The sequence below is a fragment of the Scyliorhinus torazame genome, chromosome 25 (genome assembly GCF_047496885.1).
Source record: "Scyliorhinus torazame isolate Kashiwa2021f chromosome 25, sScyTor2.1, whole genome shotgun sequence".
In the NCBI taxonomy this organism is placed as follows: Eukaryota; Metazoa; Chordata; class Chondrichthyes; order Carcharhiniformes; family Scyliorhinidae; genus Scyliorhinus; species Scyliorhinus torazame.
This window is the reverse complement of record NC_092731.1, coordinates 6,907,140-6,923,041: the sequence shown is the minus strand read 5'-3', so window position 1 is coordinate 6,923,041 and position 15,902 is coordinate 6,907,140. Positions and strand designations below refer to the sequence as shown.

Genomic DNA, 15,902 nt, shown 5'->3' with positions numbered 1-15,902 from the left:
CCCAAAGTTGCACCGTGCCTTCTCCAACCCCATGGCCCTTCCATCCAAACCTGTTCCAACCAAGGTACAAAGCTTCAACGCGAGTGTCGACAATCTCATCACAGGTTACACTGGGAGGGCTTATCACTGCATCTTTCACTAATGATAAAAGCTTTGAGGACGCGTTGAGCAAGATTGTTTTTGGATGCAATGTTTATAAAATACCACAATGGTAGGCTCACAAAAAGGGATACCATCTCTTTAATGAGCTGTGTGGCGGTTCTACAGCACAGCCATTGTACCAACATTGGGGAAAAAAATACGAGTTGGGTCGACTGAGTCATCTAGTGTAAGTTCTAGTGCCAAGGCCTCCATTGTGATTGGGTGCAAGATAGCTGTCTGAGTGGGGAGTGGGGGGGAAAGGCGAAGAGTTATTTTCTGAGGAATTGTACAGATTTGACACTGGGGTTGGAGCTACCGACACAGACTGTGGTTGTCTTAAGTTCAGGATACTGTCAATAGCACTCTGCAAATGCTCATTCAGCGTGTCGTCCTGAGGACTATCACTGGAGAAACTGGCATTGTCCATGTCGAATGACTCGGACTTGCTCCTCTTGGCAGGTGGGAGCGCCAGTTCCCAGGACCCGTCCGGAGGGTCTGCTTTGATGACGCCGCGAGTTAACTCGTCCTCAACGTCCGACAGCTCCTTCATGAGTCCCCCAGCGCCATCGTCAGCTCTCCCTCCGGGAGGCTCCTCAGATTTGGGAGGAAGGAGGTCCGTGTGGGTTCGAGTCTTCCTAGTGAGGTTAGAGCCCTTTGCGCTTTCCCCGGCTCTGCCTCGCCCAGTCCTCACCTTCGGACTCTCCACAGATTTGCAAGTGGCTATGACACTTTTGGAAGTTTCCTCACACTTGGGCGCCGTTTCCCTCCTGCTGTCCTCCTCCCTAACGGGCCCACCCTGAGATGGGTTCCCGGCAGTTCGATCAGCTGAAAGTGACTGCACGTTGTCCCGGTATGTCTTACGTGGCGGCAGCTTACAATAGTTGGCACTACGAGGCGGCTTGTTCCCAGCCGGAGAGGGTGCGGCGTGATCGAGCGTTCCGTTCATCTGGCCGTCGCTGGTCACCATCGGACATTCTGTGCTCTTGATCACTGAGCTCGTGGTGACGGACTGATGCACCGGGTCTAGGGCCGTGTTGTGGACCACCTTGCTGAGGCCCGCTTCCTGCTTGATCTTCAGCTTCAAGCCAATCCTACTCCGTGCCTCGTATGTCTTCATAGGAGGAGGCCGGCTTCGCGTGTGCAGCGTCTCGTCATCACCGTCCCGTGCCCACGAGACAGAAGGGGAGCCTCCCGAGTGCTTGATCACCAATTTTGTTGGGTGGATCTGCGTTGCGGTTTGAGTTGAGGGAATTCGAGGGGTTTCGAGTAAAGCTGCTGTGTTACAGGAGGGGGATGGAGAAGAGGTAGCGAGGCTATGGGATCTGGAGGAAGATGCCACATATTCGTCTACAGTGGGGGGAAAAGAAACAATGAATTAAATTTGAAAACATTTGTTTTTAAAAAGAAACACTTTCTTCCTCTCCAGCATCGATCTTAAATTTCTCATCCTCGTTTCCAAATTCCACTGTGGCCTCACCCCTCCCGATCACCGGAATCTCCTCCGGCCCCACAACACTTTGGGAGCCCCATGCTCCTCTACTTCTGGCCAAACATTCGTTTGTGATTTAAAAAAAAAAATTTTTTATCATTTGTTTCTTCTTTTCCAATTAAGAGGCAATTTATCTTTCGGGTAGTGGGCGTCGAGACCCATGCAGACACGGGGAGAACGTGCAAACTCCACACGGACAGTGACCCAGGGCTGGGATCGAACCCGGGTCCTCAGCACCATGAGGCAGTGGTGCTAACCACGGTGCCGCCCCTGAACATTTGTGATATTAATCACTCCGCCACTGTTGGCTGCGCCTATGCTCGAAGGGCCAGAATTCCGTCCCTAAACCTCACCGTCTCTCTCGCTCTATCCTTTAAAGACACTCTTTAGAATCTACTTTAAGAGGTTATTGGTCACCTGCCCTAATATCTCTTATGTAGCTCAGTGTCAAATTTTCATCTGATAACATCCCAAAATGAAGCACTTTGGGATGGGTTTAACAATGCTGAAGATGCTATATAAATGCAAATTGTTGTTGGCGTTGTTACCTGGTTGGCACCAACTTTACGGATGCTGAAACATCAGTGTGATCGGGGAAGCAGGACTATTTTTGTGTGTGTTCCGGTAACTGCGCAATTCACTTTGTGCCTAGCTCAGGGTTCGAGCAGAATCATTTCTTTTGTAAACATCACCGTCGACTTTTCAGATATTTTAAATTGTTAATCGATTTTTTTCAAAAACGAGGCAAAAGAACCAGGGAGGAAGACGAAGGGAATTCTTCTGAAAAATAGCGAGTTATGATGGTTTGGACTGACTTGCCCGAGTTTGTGGTGGAAGCAGATTCAATAATGACTTTCAAAAGGGAGTTTAAGCAAGGAAAACATTTGCAGTGTGATGGGGAAAGAGGAGGGAACACGGGACTAATTGGCAGCACTTTCAAAGAGCCAAGGGCCATAGATAGGAAGAAACATTAATAATAATAATCATCTTTATTATTGTCACAAGTAGGCTTACATTAACACTGCAATGAAGTTACTGTGAAAAGCCCCTGGTCGCCACATTCCGGCGCCTGTTCGGGTACACAGAGGGAGAATTCAGAATGTCCAATTCACCTAACAGCACGTCTTTCGGGACTTGTGGGAGGAAACCGGAGCACCCGGAGGAAACCCACGCAGACACGGGGAGAACGTGCAGACTCCGCACAGATAGTGACCCAAGCCGGGAATCGAACCCAGGTCCCTGGCGCTGTGAAGATACCGTGCCGCCCAATTCCCCTTAGTAGAGGGGTCAATAACCACGAGGCACAGATTTACGGTAACCATCCTCCTGCCCGGTTAAAACCGCTGGCCACAAAATCTTGCACATGAAATTCCGCCCTGTGATTCTATTTCACTCTATACACTAGGCACGTGGTACCGGAGCCTCCGCTAGTGCAGATAGAGACCGTCTTCGTCTTTCCGCAGCGCACATTGCCATGGGGAGCTCAGAAGAGGATAATGGACAATCTGAACCTCTCCCAATTCTCAACTTCAGGGCAAACCTCCTGCATGAGGGGCGTCACGGTGGCACTGCTACCTCATGCCGCCGAGGTCCCAGGTTCGATCCCGGCTCTGGGTCACTGTCCGTGTGGAGTTTGCACATTCTCCCCGTGTCTGCGTGGGTTTCGCCCCCACAACCCAAAGATGTGCAGGGTAGGTGGATTGGCCACGCTAAATTGCCTCTTTAATTGAAACAAATGAATTGGGTACTCTAAATGTATTAAATAAAACCTCCTGACGAAGCGGGTCCAAAGAGCAGAAATATGCTAGAGAATTCAACACAGCCGAACCGGATCTTCACCGAAGGATCAGGTCAGGTTGGGAAGGCAGACGGCTGCCACACAACCTTCACCAACACCTCGATGCAGCCTTTAAGAGGAGCGGGTCTTGCCGTCGGACATGGTAACCGGCGCCAGCCTTACCCGGTTTCTCTTTTGCAAGCTGCTTGTCAGTGGTGAGGGACGTTTTCTCTTCCTGGATAAACATCCTGTCGATCATCACCATCTCGGCAGAGGGGCTCAGTCTCTGTAGATTCAGAAACACACCGCGTCATTGTGGAGTGCTAACCGAAAACACCCTCTCCCAAGATCAGAGCCAAGTGCGATTTACAGATCGACAACCTCTTCACGTGAATGAATCTTAGCCCAAACTTCCCACGGGATTCTACACGGCCGTTTGCAGCAACAACCTTCACAAAAAACTAATGGCGTACGGTAAGCTTCAAGAATTCCCCCGCCACCTTTGGTCCCGTTACAAGGGGTGTGGCGGCACTGGACATCTGTAAACGTCCAGCCACATGGATAACCCATCTTCCTCGGGAGGGGGCGGGGGAGGCGAGGGAAGAGGGGGCGATACCGAGGGAATGTCACAGAAATAAAACACAATGACCCGAAATCCACTTAGTTTACAGATGCCCGTTGATTGAGAGCAGCAGTCTGTATGCAGCTCGTTACCTGGGTTTAGCCATTTGCACAAGCTTCTCTTAAGGGACAGATTAGCAACTGTTTGAACTGTCCGTCCTGTATAACCCGAGAGAACCGACCACTGGAGGGGAGAGGTCCTCACACTCATTGTACATGGAGGTCTGGGCAGAGCAAAGTTCAACTGGGATGCCCCTGGATTTATGAACCTGCATTGACTGCTCTTTTCCTGGCAAATATTCCACAGATAACTTGTTTATTTTTGCTGCTCCAATCTGTAATTTTACACAGCTCTATGGTAAGGCTGCTAAGATCGTCGGTGTTCGTCTACAATTGTTGCTCTTTTTTTGGAACATGCCCATTGCCAATTTATTGACCACTCCCTGCTGTTCAGTAACTCATCAGCTACTCCAAAATCACCCAAAAAAGTATTGCCCCCTGGTGTGTGTTGAGCCCGGTCAAGCAGCCTCGAGTCGCAACGCAGGTTCAGCGCAGGGCTGGGATCCCACAGTCCCCCAGCCAGATTTTTCCAGCCGCAGCCTCTCAGACGAGGCGGCAATCAATTCCTCTGTTTGCCATTAGCATTCCGAACGCCTCTCCCCACCTCCCGGCCCCCAGTGACAGCACCGATTTAATGGCCCAATCATGGGCAGGTTTGCGCTGTTGCGATTCGGAATCAGGCTGACACCGGCCACAGCCCCCCCCCACAGTCACTCGAGCGTCGCCCAGAGTGCCGATGTCAGTGTAATTAGTCTGGTCCGGATTGTAATGCCGTCCCAGGAGCTTTGACAGATCAGTGTTCAAATCAAATGTGACATCCAATCTCCTCCCGTCCCCTCCCCCAACAAAGGAAAGAAAATATCCAATATCGGAGGTGTCTGAGTGTCAGGGCAGGGATGTCAGAATCAGAAAGCATTACCCTGGCCTCTTCAAACAGCAGCATTCTGTATTTGTTCAGCATGGCCTGGGTCCGCTTCAGTAACTGTGTAGACACAGCTTCGAATTCCTCGTCCACTGAAACAGAGAAACATTTAGTGCTGCAGGTTTCAATTATGTAATATACATTTTTTAAATTAGCAAAAATAACCAGGGAGGAAAGGGAGGTGGGATCTGGATACATAAAAGATGGTGCAAGTGCCCTCCGCGGTGAGTGCAATACACCAATCGAAGATTTTTTATTTGATGGGAACAGGAAACCTGGCCCTCGTTAAGAAAACACAATAAAGGGCCGCACGGCGGCGCAGTGGTTAGCACTGTTGCCTCACCGCGCCGAGGTCCCCGGTTCGATCCCAGCTCTGGGTCACTGTCCGTGTGGAGATTGCACATTCTCCCCGTGTCTGCGTGGGTTTCACCCCCACAACCCAAAGCTGTGCAGGCTAGGTGGATTGGCCGCGCTAAATTGCCCCTTAATTGGAAAAAATGAATGGGGTCGTCTAAATTAAAAAAAAAAAGAAAACACAATAAATGGAACTTTCTGGAGTGGTGCAGAGAGCTGTCAACATCTGGAAAGTTGAAGAATGGAGCTGGCTGGCGCCTGGAGCGGGACTCTCAAAATCGTGCAGCACAGAGGGCATTCGGTCCATCGTGTGCGTGCCGGCCCTTCGAAAGAGCTATCTAGTCACTCCCACGCTCTTGTCCAGAGAGCCCTGCAATTGTTTTCATACCGAGCATTCATCCAATTCTCTTTTGAGAGTTTTGACCGAACCGGCTTCCGTGCGGCGCATTCCACACCACAACAACTCATTGCCTAAAAATATTTCTCATCTCTGTCTGGTTCTTTTGCTAATTATCTTAAATCGCCATTCTCTGGTTACCGACCTTCCTGCAACTTGAAACATTATTTACTCAAAACTCTTTGACCATCAATGCAAAAGGTTGAGGATTAGCTTACACATTAACCGGCCTGCCCTCTTCCAGACTGGCTCTGTATCACTCAGAACCTTTGGTTATTATTCTTGTCCAGACACCTAACAGCTTGGGTAAGATGGGGGAAAGTTGGGAGGATTTCTTAGTCCCATTCAGCTTCGTTAACATTCGCTCCCTCCGCCACCAACGAACAGTGTCAGACATGTACAAGGAGGCGGCACAGTGGTTAGTGCTGCCTCATGGCGCTGAGGATCCGGTTCGATCCCGGTCCCAGGTCACCGCCGTGTGAAGCTTGCACATTCTCCTCGTGTTTGCGTGGTTCTCAACCCCACAACCCAAAGATGTGCAGACTAGGAAGATTGGCCACGCTAAATTGCCCTTTAATTGGAAAAAAAAAGAATTGGGTGCTCTAAATTTTTTTAAAAGTGTACCATATACAAGGTGCACTGCAGCAACTTACCAAGGTTCCTAAGACAGCACCTTCCAAACCCACGTCCTCTACCATCTAGAAGGACAAGGGCAGCAGATACCTAGGTACCCCGCCACCTGCAAGTTCCCCTCCGAGCCACTCACCATCCTGACTTGGAACTACACCGTCATTCCTTCATTGTCGCTGGGTCAAAATCCAGGAATTCCCTCCCTAACACAACTTAAGTGTACCCGCACAAGATGAACTATAACCCCCCCCCGACCGAAAACAATTCTTTGAACTGGATAACACATTTCAACAACTGCTCACATATATGAAAGTTAGTATCTATTCGCCACAAGGTGATAAGTCTTGCTGCTTTGAGAAAGGACCTATCGACTACAGCAGCCACCCCACATCCCTGCCAGTCTGAAAATCTGCGTGTGTAAACTTTGGCCAAGGTCACTGTAAAGTTATACAAAGTAGAAAAGTAGAGTTAACGTTTCGAATCCGTACGACTGAACTCCGAGGAAGAGTCATATGGACTCGAAACGTTAATTCTGTTTCTCTCTCCAAAGATCTGCTGAGTTCATCCAACATTTTCTGTTTCTTTTTCAGATTATATCGCTGTGCAAAGTTAGTTCCGTTGGACAATCACTGCACGCAGGAGCTGCGGGCCCGCATGAGAAAGCGCTTTTGCACAGGATTCCCCGAATTGTGCGCCCGGGATCGAGACAAGGCAGCGCCGGGGAAGTTTAGTAGTAGGACAATTGTGCACCCAAACTGCAGATAGCAAACAGGTCACGGCACCGCCCTTTCCACCCCACCAGAACAGTGGGGTGGAAAGGGCGAGGCTGCAGGTTTGGAAATGAAAGTTTGCAAGCACCCCACCCCAATCAATGGACCCAGATCTTACCTTTGCTGTGCTCTTCGCCAGATGGTAGCGTCCCCTGGTAAAGGTGGTACGGCAGCAGCCTGTGGACCATGTCGTCGTGCGACCGGAAACAGGACGTGTAGTCCGGATGTAGTACTGCATCCTGATGCTTGTGGAGACTGTCTAATACCCTGAAATTGGTGCAGAGACAACGCTGTTTTATGACAGAGGGGCCGCTGCAAACAACTCTTGGCAATTTCCAGTCACAGAATAACCCAAAACCCATCAATGTAATCCCAAATAGCTCGTCAATGTAAAATAGTCACTCGTGCATCCAATAAGGAATTCAGGAGCAACTTCTTTAGCCAGACAGTGGAGAGAGTCTGGAATTCACTATCATGGGGAGAAGGTTGAGGTGAGTGGTACAGATACATTTAAGGGGAAACTGGATCAACATGAGGCAGAAGGGGTAGGGGGAAGATAGGGGGAGACGAGGGCATAGTGGCGTTGTCGCTAGGCTAGTAGTCCAGAGACCCAGGGGAATGCTCTAGCGTCCCGGGTTCCAATCCCACCACCACGGCAAACGGTGAAATTTGAATTCAATTTTAAAAAATCTGGAATTAAAAGTCTAATGATGAGCATGAAACCATTGCCGATTGTCGTAAAAAACCCATCCGGTTCACTAATGTCCTTCAGGGAAGGAAATCTGCCGTCCTTACCCGGTCTGGCCCACATGTGACTCCAGACCCTCACAGCGATGCGGTGGACTCTTAACTGCCCCCCCCCCCTCTCTGAAATATTCAAGGGTAATTAGGGATGGGCAACAAATGCTGGCCCACATCCAAAGAACGAATAATCTCTTTTAAAAACGCTGATAGGTGGGAGAAGGCAGCTTGTGTGCACCATGTGTACACAGCGGAGAGGAGCCAGTCACAAAGAACCTGTTTCCGAACTGTAAATGTCACCTCCCGGCTGCAGGTGATGTTATCGTAACAGCAACACCATAGGAACTGGAGTTCGCACATTCTCCCCGTGTCTCACCCCCGTAACCTCAAGCCTATCCCGTCATTCCGTTAGATCACAGCTGATCTGAATCTTAACTCCGTTTACCTGCCTTGGTTCCTTAACCCCTTTACCCAACAAAAATCTACCAATCTCCGTTTTCAATTCAAAAACATTTTTTAATTGGTTTTGATAGAGGCAAGGAGCAGACAAAGTATAATCCAACACTTTGACACAGCTCCCCCCAAACATCACCAAACAAGTAAACAAACTTCCCCTACGCAAAAAAAAAAAGATTAAATTAACAGTCGACAGCGATAAACTGGTTAGAGAAGCAAAGGCTGCCACCTACGGTAACATTTCACAGAAGATCCTCTTTATGGTCTATTTAATCTTCTCCAAATGAAGACAAGACATTTAGGTCCTCTAACTGGGATTTGGTGGGCAGCACAGTGGTTAGCACTGTGGCTTCACAGCTCCAGGGTCCCAGGTTTGATTCCCTGCTGGGTCACTGTGCGGAGTCTGCACGTTCTCCCCGTGTCTGCGTGGGTTTCCTCCGGGTGCTCCGGTTTCCTCCCACAGTCCAAAGATGTGCAGGTTAGGTGGATTGGCCATGCTAAATTGCCCTTAGTGTCCAAAATTGCCCTTAGTGTTGGGTGGGGTTACTGGGTTATGGGGATAGGGTGGAGGTGTGGGCTTGGGTAGGGTGCTCTTTCCAAGAGCCGGTGCAGACTCGATGGGCCAAATGGCCTCCTTCTGCACTGTAAATTCTATGATTCTATGAAAGAATCAGCCAAGATACCCTCACAGGGCCAAGGACATGCACCAATTGGACATGCACGAATAAATTGACTTGAAAATAAAAATAAGAGTCCGGCGCTGTCTTTACCCATAAGCCAAAGTATGGATCAAGATGAGAAACTAGTCCACATTCAACAGGTCCATTTTTAGTGACCCTGAGTGTAGACAACAATGACCAGGTATTGAAAGCGCGCAATTACCAGTCATTACCTCCATAAAATCTACCGAAGCAACAAATAGATACCCAGTCAGGGGTTCAGTATGTGCCGCTGAAGAATCAGCCTCATCTAGCACGTTGAGGGTGATCTTTACAGTTAAGCGTGATGCGGAGACGGGCAGAGTGAATCAACCCAAAGCTTACTCTTTTCTTGTACAGCATGGACTTCATGTTGTTAAATAGTGCTCGCTTCCTTGCCAGATCTGCAGTCCCTTCTCTCTAAATCCTAATTGGGTGGCCTTGATAAGTGATATCGCGGAGCTCCCTTGCCCACCGAAGAATGAGCCCCTTAACGAATGGTGTCGAGGGTGGACCAAATTGGACCTAGTGGCTCTTGCAAGGGATGTTTCAGTTCCAGAGCCAAACTCCGCCGGGATTTGTTGAGCTCAATGGTGGGAATTTCGCTCAGAGTTTCAGCCGTCAGAGGTGTGGGGGATGGTTGCCGTCTCAGCAGGCGCAGCCTTATCACCCCCCCCCCCCCCCCCCCCACCCCTGACCTGCATGCCTTAAGATTCTTCGGCATATTTGGATAAACTTCGTACCAGAGTGTTTTGGTTAGTTTTGCGGTAGCAAATTGAATTATCGCCGTACTGAAAAGCAAACAGGGCTGTTTAGCACAGGGCTAAATCGCTGGCTTGGAAAGCAGACCAAAGGCAGGCCAGCAGCATGGTTCGATTCCCGTACCAGCCTCCCCGAACAGGCGCCGGAATGTGACGACTAGGGGCTTTTCACAGTAACTTAATTGAAGCCTACTTGTGACAATAAGAGATTTTCAATTTCAATTTTCAATGAATAAGAATCGTCGGAGGGGAAACACATCACTCAACAGGAAGCTCCCCACTTTCAAAATGTTTAATTGACCCCCCCCCCCCCCCCCAACCCCACACCGGACAGCTTTTTGGAGTGAGAGATTCCCAGATTTCCACTCCCCTTTGTGCGAGGAAGTGTTTCCTGACACCAACCCTTGAAAGGCCTGGCTCTGAATTTACGTCTGCCCCCTAGTTCATCACTGCCCAGGGGAAGTGGCTTCACACTATCTGACTGATGTGCTCCATCAATTATTTTCACCTCCTAAGTTAGGTTGCCCCTTGATCGTTTATATTTAAGGACCATTTCTGCAACCCTTTTAGCCCCAGTATCAGTCTGATGAATACTCCCCTCCAAGACCAATATCTGCTCTCAGAGGTGTGACACCCAGAAACCAACCCAGCACTGAGGCTCTAACAAGAGCTTTATATAACTTACATTTAGATACAAACATATGGCGGGCGATTCTCCGATATTGAAGCCAAGTGTTTGCGCCGTCACGAACGCCGTCGGATTCCATGACGGCGTAAACAGGACCCGGACACGACCTATTCTGGCCCCCACAGGGCGCCGCTCCAGCGTCCTTACGCGGCGCCAAATGGGTGCCACGCCAACCCGCGCATGCGCAGTTGGGGCAGCCCAATCCTGCGCATGCACGGGGAATGTCTTACGCACGCCGGCCCCGCACCAACACGAGCGGTCAGGTGCGAATCGTGCGCCGCTGGTTTCCGGGGGGTGGGAGAATCGCGTGCGGGGGTCGGGGTGGCGTGGCGCGATTCGCGTGGCGCCCCGGCAATTCTCCCACCCAGTGTGGGGGGGGAGGGGTGGAGAATAGCGCCCATGAATTAGGAGCAGTAGGTGGCCATTTGGTCCCTCAAGCCGGCTCCGTCATTCAGGTCATGGCTGATCTGATTGTAACGTCCACATTCCCACTTCCCACCTACCCCCGATAACCTCTCATCCCCTCGCTCATCAGGAATTTATCCCCCTCTGCCCTAAAAATATTCAAAGACTCGGCTTCCAATGCCTTTTGAGGACGAGAGTTCCAGAGACTCACGAACCTCAGAGAAAAATATTCTCCTCATCTTGGTCTTGAATGAACGTCCCCTTATTTTTAAAGTGAGCCCCCCGCTAGTCCTAGATTTTCCCACAAGTGGAAACATCCTCTCCACCTCCACCCTGTCAATACCCCTCAGGATCTTGAAGGTTTCAATCAAGTTGCCACTTATTTTTCTAAACTCCAGCAGATACAAACCCAACGTCTCCATCCGTTCCTCACAAGACAACCCGCCCATTCCTGGTATTAGTCCAGTGAACTAGCCCAAAGATGTGCAGGTTAGGTGGATTGGCTATACTAAATTGCCCTTAGTGGCCAAAAAAAAAGGTTAGGTGGGGTTACGGGGATAGGGTGGAGGTCTGGGCTTAGGTCGGGTGCTCTTTCCAAGGGCTTGTGCAGACCCGATGGGCCTCATGGCCTCATTCTGCACTGTAAATTCTATGATGATTCTCTGAGACCTTCTCTGAACAGTTTCTAATGCATTTACATCCTTCCTTCAAATAAGGAGAGCAATACCGTGCATAGTACTCCAGGTGTCCGGTACAAGCGAAGCATAACCTCCCGACTTTTGTATTCAATTTCCCTCAGAATAAACAATAATATTCTATTAACTTTCCTAATTACTTGCTGGTGCCTATTAACGTGGGGAAGTGGGAAAACATAAGGGAGGAATTTGAGAACCATGGCGGGTAAAGGTGGAAAAAGGGGAGGGGTTTGGCAGGTTATAGCCAAAGACTTACACAGCTTCCTTCGTGGGTTTCAGGGACACTGGCACCTTCAATCCTCCCAACTTATTGTCCATCTGCGGAAACATAGCAGGAGAAAGAGCAATGAGTGCAGAAATATTTTCAATAATCAGATCAACGGAAACATCGCGTTGGAAACATCGAGGGAGATCAAAGGGAAATGACGAGCGTCACCTTCCAATGGCAGCAGGATTTAATAAGAAAAAGTCAACACCTTGGTGTTTTTAATCCTTTCGCCAGATGTGGGTGTCGCTGGCTAGGCCATCATTGGTTGCCCATCCCACCTGGGGACCTTGCTGTGGTTGTCCCTCCAGAAGGCGGTGAGCCGTTTTCTTGAGCCGCTGCATCCATGTGGTGTAGGTACACCCACAGTGCTGATGGGGAGAGAGTTCCCAAGGATATTGACCCAGCAAGAATGCAGCTGTTGGCTAATCATAGCCATCAATCTCTATCGACGAGTCAACAACAGGCAGGAGGTGAGGAAAACCGCCAGTGAAGAACAACTTTCGGAACCATGGGTCTAAAGTCACCGGTTTCGCCAATCACGCTCCACCCAGCATATGTTTTGCCCGGATGAGCGCTGCTCCAACAACACCCCAAGAAGCTCAACACCATCCAGGACAAAGCAACCTGTACGGGCAGCACCTCATCCACCACCGACGCACAGTGGCAGCAGTGCGAACCATCAACAAGATGCACTGCAGGAACTCAACCAAGGGTCTTTCGACAGTACCTTCCAAACCCACACCTCCACCATCTAGAAGGACAAAGGGAGAAGATGCATGGGAACACCACCAGCTGGGAGTTCCCCTCCAAGCCACTCACCATTCTGACTTGGAACTATATCGCCGTCACTGTCACTGGGTCAAAATCTCAGAACTCCCTTCCTGACAGCACTGTGGGTGCACCTACACCATGTGGACTGCAGCGGTTCAAGGTGGCAGCTCACCACCACCTTCCTCACCTCCCGTCTGATTCAGCTGTAGACTCGTTGATAGAGACTGATTGCTATGATTGGCCAACAACTGCATTCTCACTGTCACTGGGTCAAATCTCCGGAACTCCCTACCCACCAGCACAGTGGGCGTACCTACACCACATGGAGCGGTTCAAGAAGGCAGCTCACCGCCACCTTCTTGAGGGCAATTAGGGATGGGCAACAAATGGCGTCCTTGGAAGCCACGCCCACTGTCGGAGAAAGAACGAAAAGACAACAAACTAGATGCTGGATGACCTCAATCCCGGGGAAGGGCTCGCTCTCCGCTGCTGGGGACAGCAAGCACCATCCGGAGCAACTTCCCACCCTGCCAAGCAAATTAAGGTCAGCTTTCCTCCTATGTACCTGGTGCGCCTGAATAGAGGCTGCTGGCATTAACTGCGTCAGTCCTTTACCGAGCAGCTGGATCTGGATCGGACCTTTGGTCAAGTTCATATTCAGGCCTGAAATCGAACCGATGACTCCAGGTTTCGTCTGTAAACAGGCAAGAACAAGTTGCTCATCAGTAGATCAATGCCGCACACACATTGTGAGGGGTAGGAACGTTTGGGGGTAAGAGACAGAGGACGTTACACAACAAAGCAAGCCAACAAATTCAGTAAAAATTGCAGAAACTGCATTTTAGAAAGTGCACAAGCAGAACCAGCTCAGTGATCCTGAGGACCTCACTCAGAGCTGCCATCCTCCAAATCGGATGTTAAACTTTAAAAAAAATAAATTTAGAGTACCCAATTAATTTTTTCCAATTAAGGGGCAATTTAGCACGGCCAATCCACCCACCCTGCACATCTTTGGGCTGTGGGGGTGAAACCCACGCAGACACGGGGAGAATGTGCAAACTCCACACGGACAGTGACCCAGAGCCGGGATCGAACCTGGGACCTCGGCGCCGTGAGGCAGCAGGGCTAATCCACTGCGCCACCGTGCTGCCCTATGGGATGTTAAACTAAGGTAGGTACTGAGGATTCCCTGGGGGCAGCTCACCTGACCAATATCCCCCCCCCCCTTAGCCATCAAAACAGTTCTCCTACTCACGGGTGGCAATCTTCATCCACATACCAGTCACCGTGCATCAAAGGAAATCAATCAGGCAAGGTGTGAATTTTTCAACTGGACAAGATGCGATACGAAAGCGAGTTTGTTACCATAAACGTGAACGTTTGCAATATCTACCTGCAGGGCTGGCTGGACCTGGTGCTGTGCGAGAGGCTTCATCTGTATCGGGACCGCTGTTCCCTGCTGCAAGTGGCAGGTGCCTCCAGGTACTCCCCCCGAGATGACTTTGCTGTCTGGGGACCTTGCTGTGGTTGTTGTACCTGCCGTAATTAGTGGGATAATGTTCAATGAGCTACAGGAACAAAGCTCTCTCTGTTAAATGAAGCGATTCACTAGCGCAATGTCAACCTCCGTTTACTGTGCTCACACAGGTTGCTCTACCAGACGAAGCAATTAAACATCAGGAAACACAACCTGCTTCTCTGGGTTTAAATCACGCTCCAGGTTCATCAGTTTCAGTGCGGTACTGAAGGAGTGCTGCACTGTCAGCTGACCCATCTTTCAGATGAAACGTTAAACCAAGGTCCCCATTTAGTAATAATCTTTATTGTCACAAGTAGGCTTACATTAACACTGCAATGAAGTTACTGTGAAAAGCCCCTGGTCGCCACATTCCGGCGCCTGTTCGGGTACACAGAGGGAGAATTCAGAATGTCCAATTCACCCAACAGCACGTCTTTCGGGACTTGTGGGAGGAAACCGGAGCACTCGGAGGAAACCCACGCAGACACGGGGAGACTCCGCACAGACAGTGACCCAAGCCGGGAATTGAACCCGGGACCCTGGCGCTGTGAAGCAGCAGTGCTAACCACCGTGCTACTGTGCCGCCCTACAGTGCTTGCTCTCTCAGGGGAGGTGGCGGCATAGTGGCATTGTCACTGGACTCGTAATCCAGAGACCCCCGAGCAATGCTCTGGGGGACCGGGTTCGAAGCCCACCACCGCAGAAGGTGAAACTGGAATTCAATAAAAATCTAGGATTAAAAGCCATGGAAACGTTGTCAATGGTCTAACGGAAGGAAATCTGCCATTCTTACCTGGGTCTGGTCTACATGCCAGTAATGTGGTTGGCTCTTAAACACCCACCGAAATGGCCTAGCAAGCCACTCATTTCAAGAGCAATTAAAGATCGGTAATAATGCCCACATCCCGTTAATAAATTTTTTAAAGGTGGCTTTAATTCGAAAAAGAGCAGTAGGGGTTCTTCAAGGTGTCCTGGACAACATTAATTCCTCAAATGAACACCAATTAAAAATGTTTGCCATCTCATTGATATTTATAGGAGGCTGCCGTGCTTCTTACAGGACAGTGGCGAATACACCGCAACAGAACTTGATTGACTTTGGATCGCCCCAAGGTATTGAGAGGTGCTATATAAATGCAAATTCTATGCAAACCTTAATACCGTTCAGCGAATGGAGGAAGCGGCCCTAAACAATCAAAGATCGAGGAAGACCGTACTCAGGCTTTTTGCCGGCCTACCTCCACTCCCCTTACCCCTCCCCAAGTTCAGGTTACGCACCTGCTGAAGAGGTCTTCACAAGGACGGATGTCTGCTGCAGAAGGGATGCCAGAGCTGCCTGGCCTGCCCCATGGGGCTGGGGCTTCATACTGGCTGAGGTGGTGTGCACCTGGGCAGGTACACTGGGAGACTGCACCTGACTTGTGATCAACATCGTGGGCGCCTGACCGCTCAACTGGCTGAATCCCGACACCGTCTGGTTCGCTGCAGACTGCTTGGCTTGTAGAATTATGTTATGCTGAATCTGTTGAAATAAAATGCATTGCCATATCCACGGTTTTGTGTTGGTCTCCACCGACTCACAGATGATCGCACAAATTCACAACAAAGAAAGAAACAAGTCACTCGGCCCAATAGATCCACGTTAGCACAAGCCTCCTCCCACCCGATTTCATTGCACCCCATCAGCATTGTCAGCACGGCAGGGAGGGGAAGGGGAAGGTGCCGTGGGATTGCAGGGG

At 50.0% G+C, this 15,902-nt stretch overlaps 1 protein-coding gene across 3 annotated transcripts in view; it reads right to left on the bottom strand.

The window, feature by feature from the left end:
• Positions 1-221: 221 nt before the first annotated feature.
• The window catches only part of LOC140402273 (BRD4-interacting chromatin-remodeling complex-associated protein-like), a 42,984-nt gene continuing 27,303 nt past the window's right edge, over positions 222-15,902 (bottom strand). For all 3 annotated transcript variants that reach the window (XM_072489915.1, XM_072489916.1, XM_072489917.1), the window contains 8 exons: positions 15,442-15,685; positions 14,038-14,180; positions 13,210-13,338; positions 11,862-11,923; positions 7,280-7,428; positions 5,008-5,102; positions 3,591-3,693; positions 222-1,488 (listed from right to left, as the gene is read on the bottom strand). In XM_072489915.1, the coding sequence (XP_072346016.1) occupies positions 320-1,488; positions 3,591-3,693; positions 5,008-5,102; positions 7,280-7,428; positions 11,862-11,923; positions 13,210-13,338; positions 14,038-14,180; positions 15,442-15,685 (2,094 nt within the window). In that variant the 3' untranslated portion in view covers positions 222-319. The remainder of the gene's footprint in view (positions 1,489-3,590; positions 3,694-5,007; positions 5,103-7,279; positions 7,429-11,861; positions 11,924-13,209; positions 13,339-14,037; positions 14,181-15,441; positions 15,686-15,902) is intronic.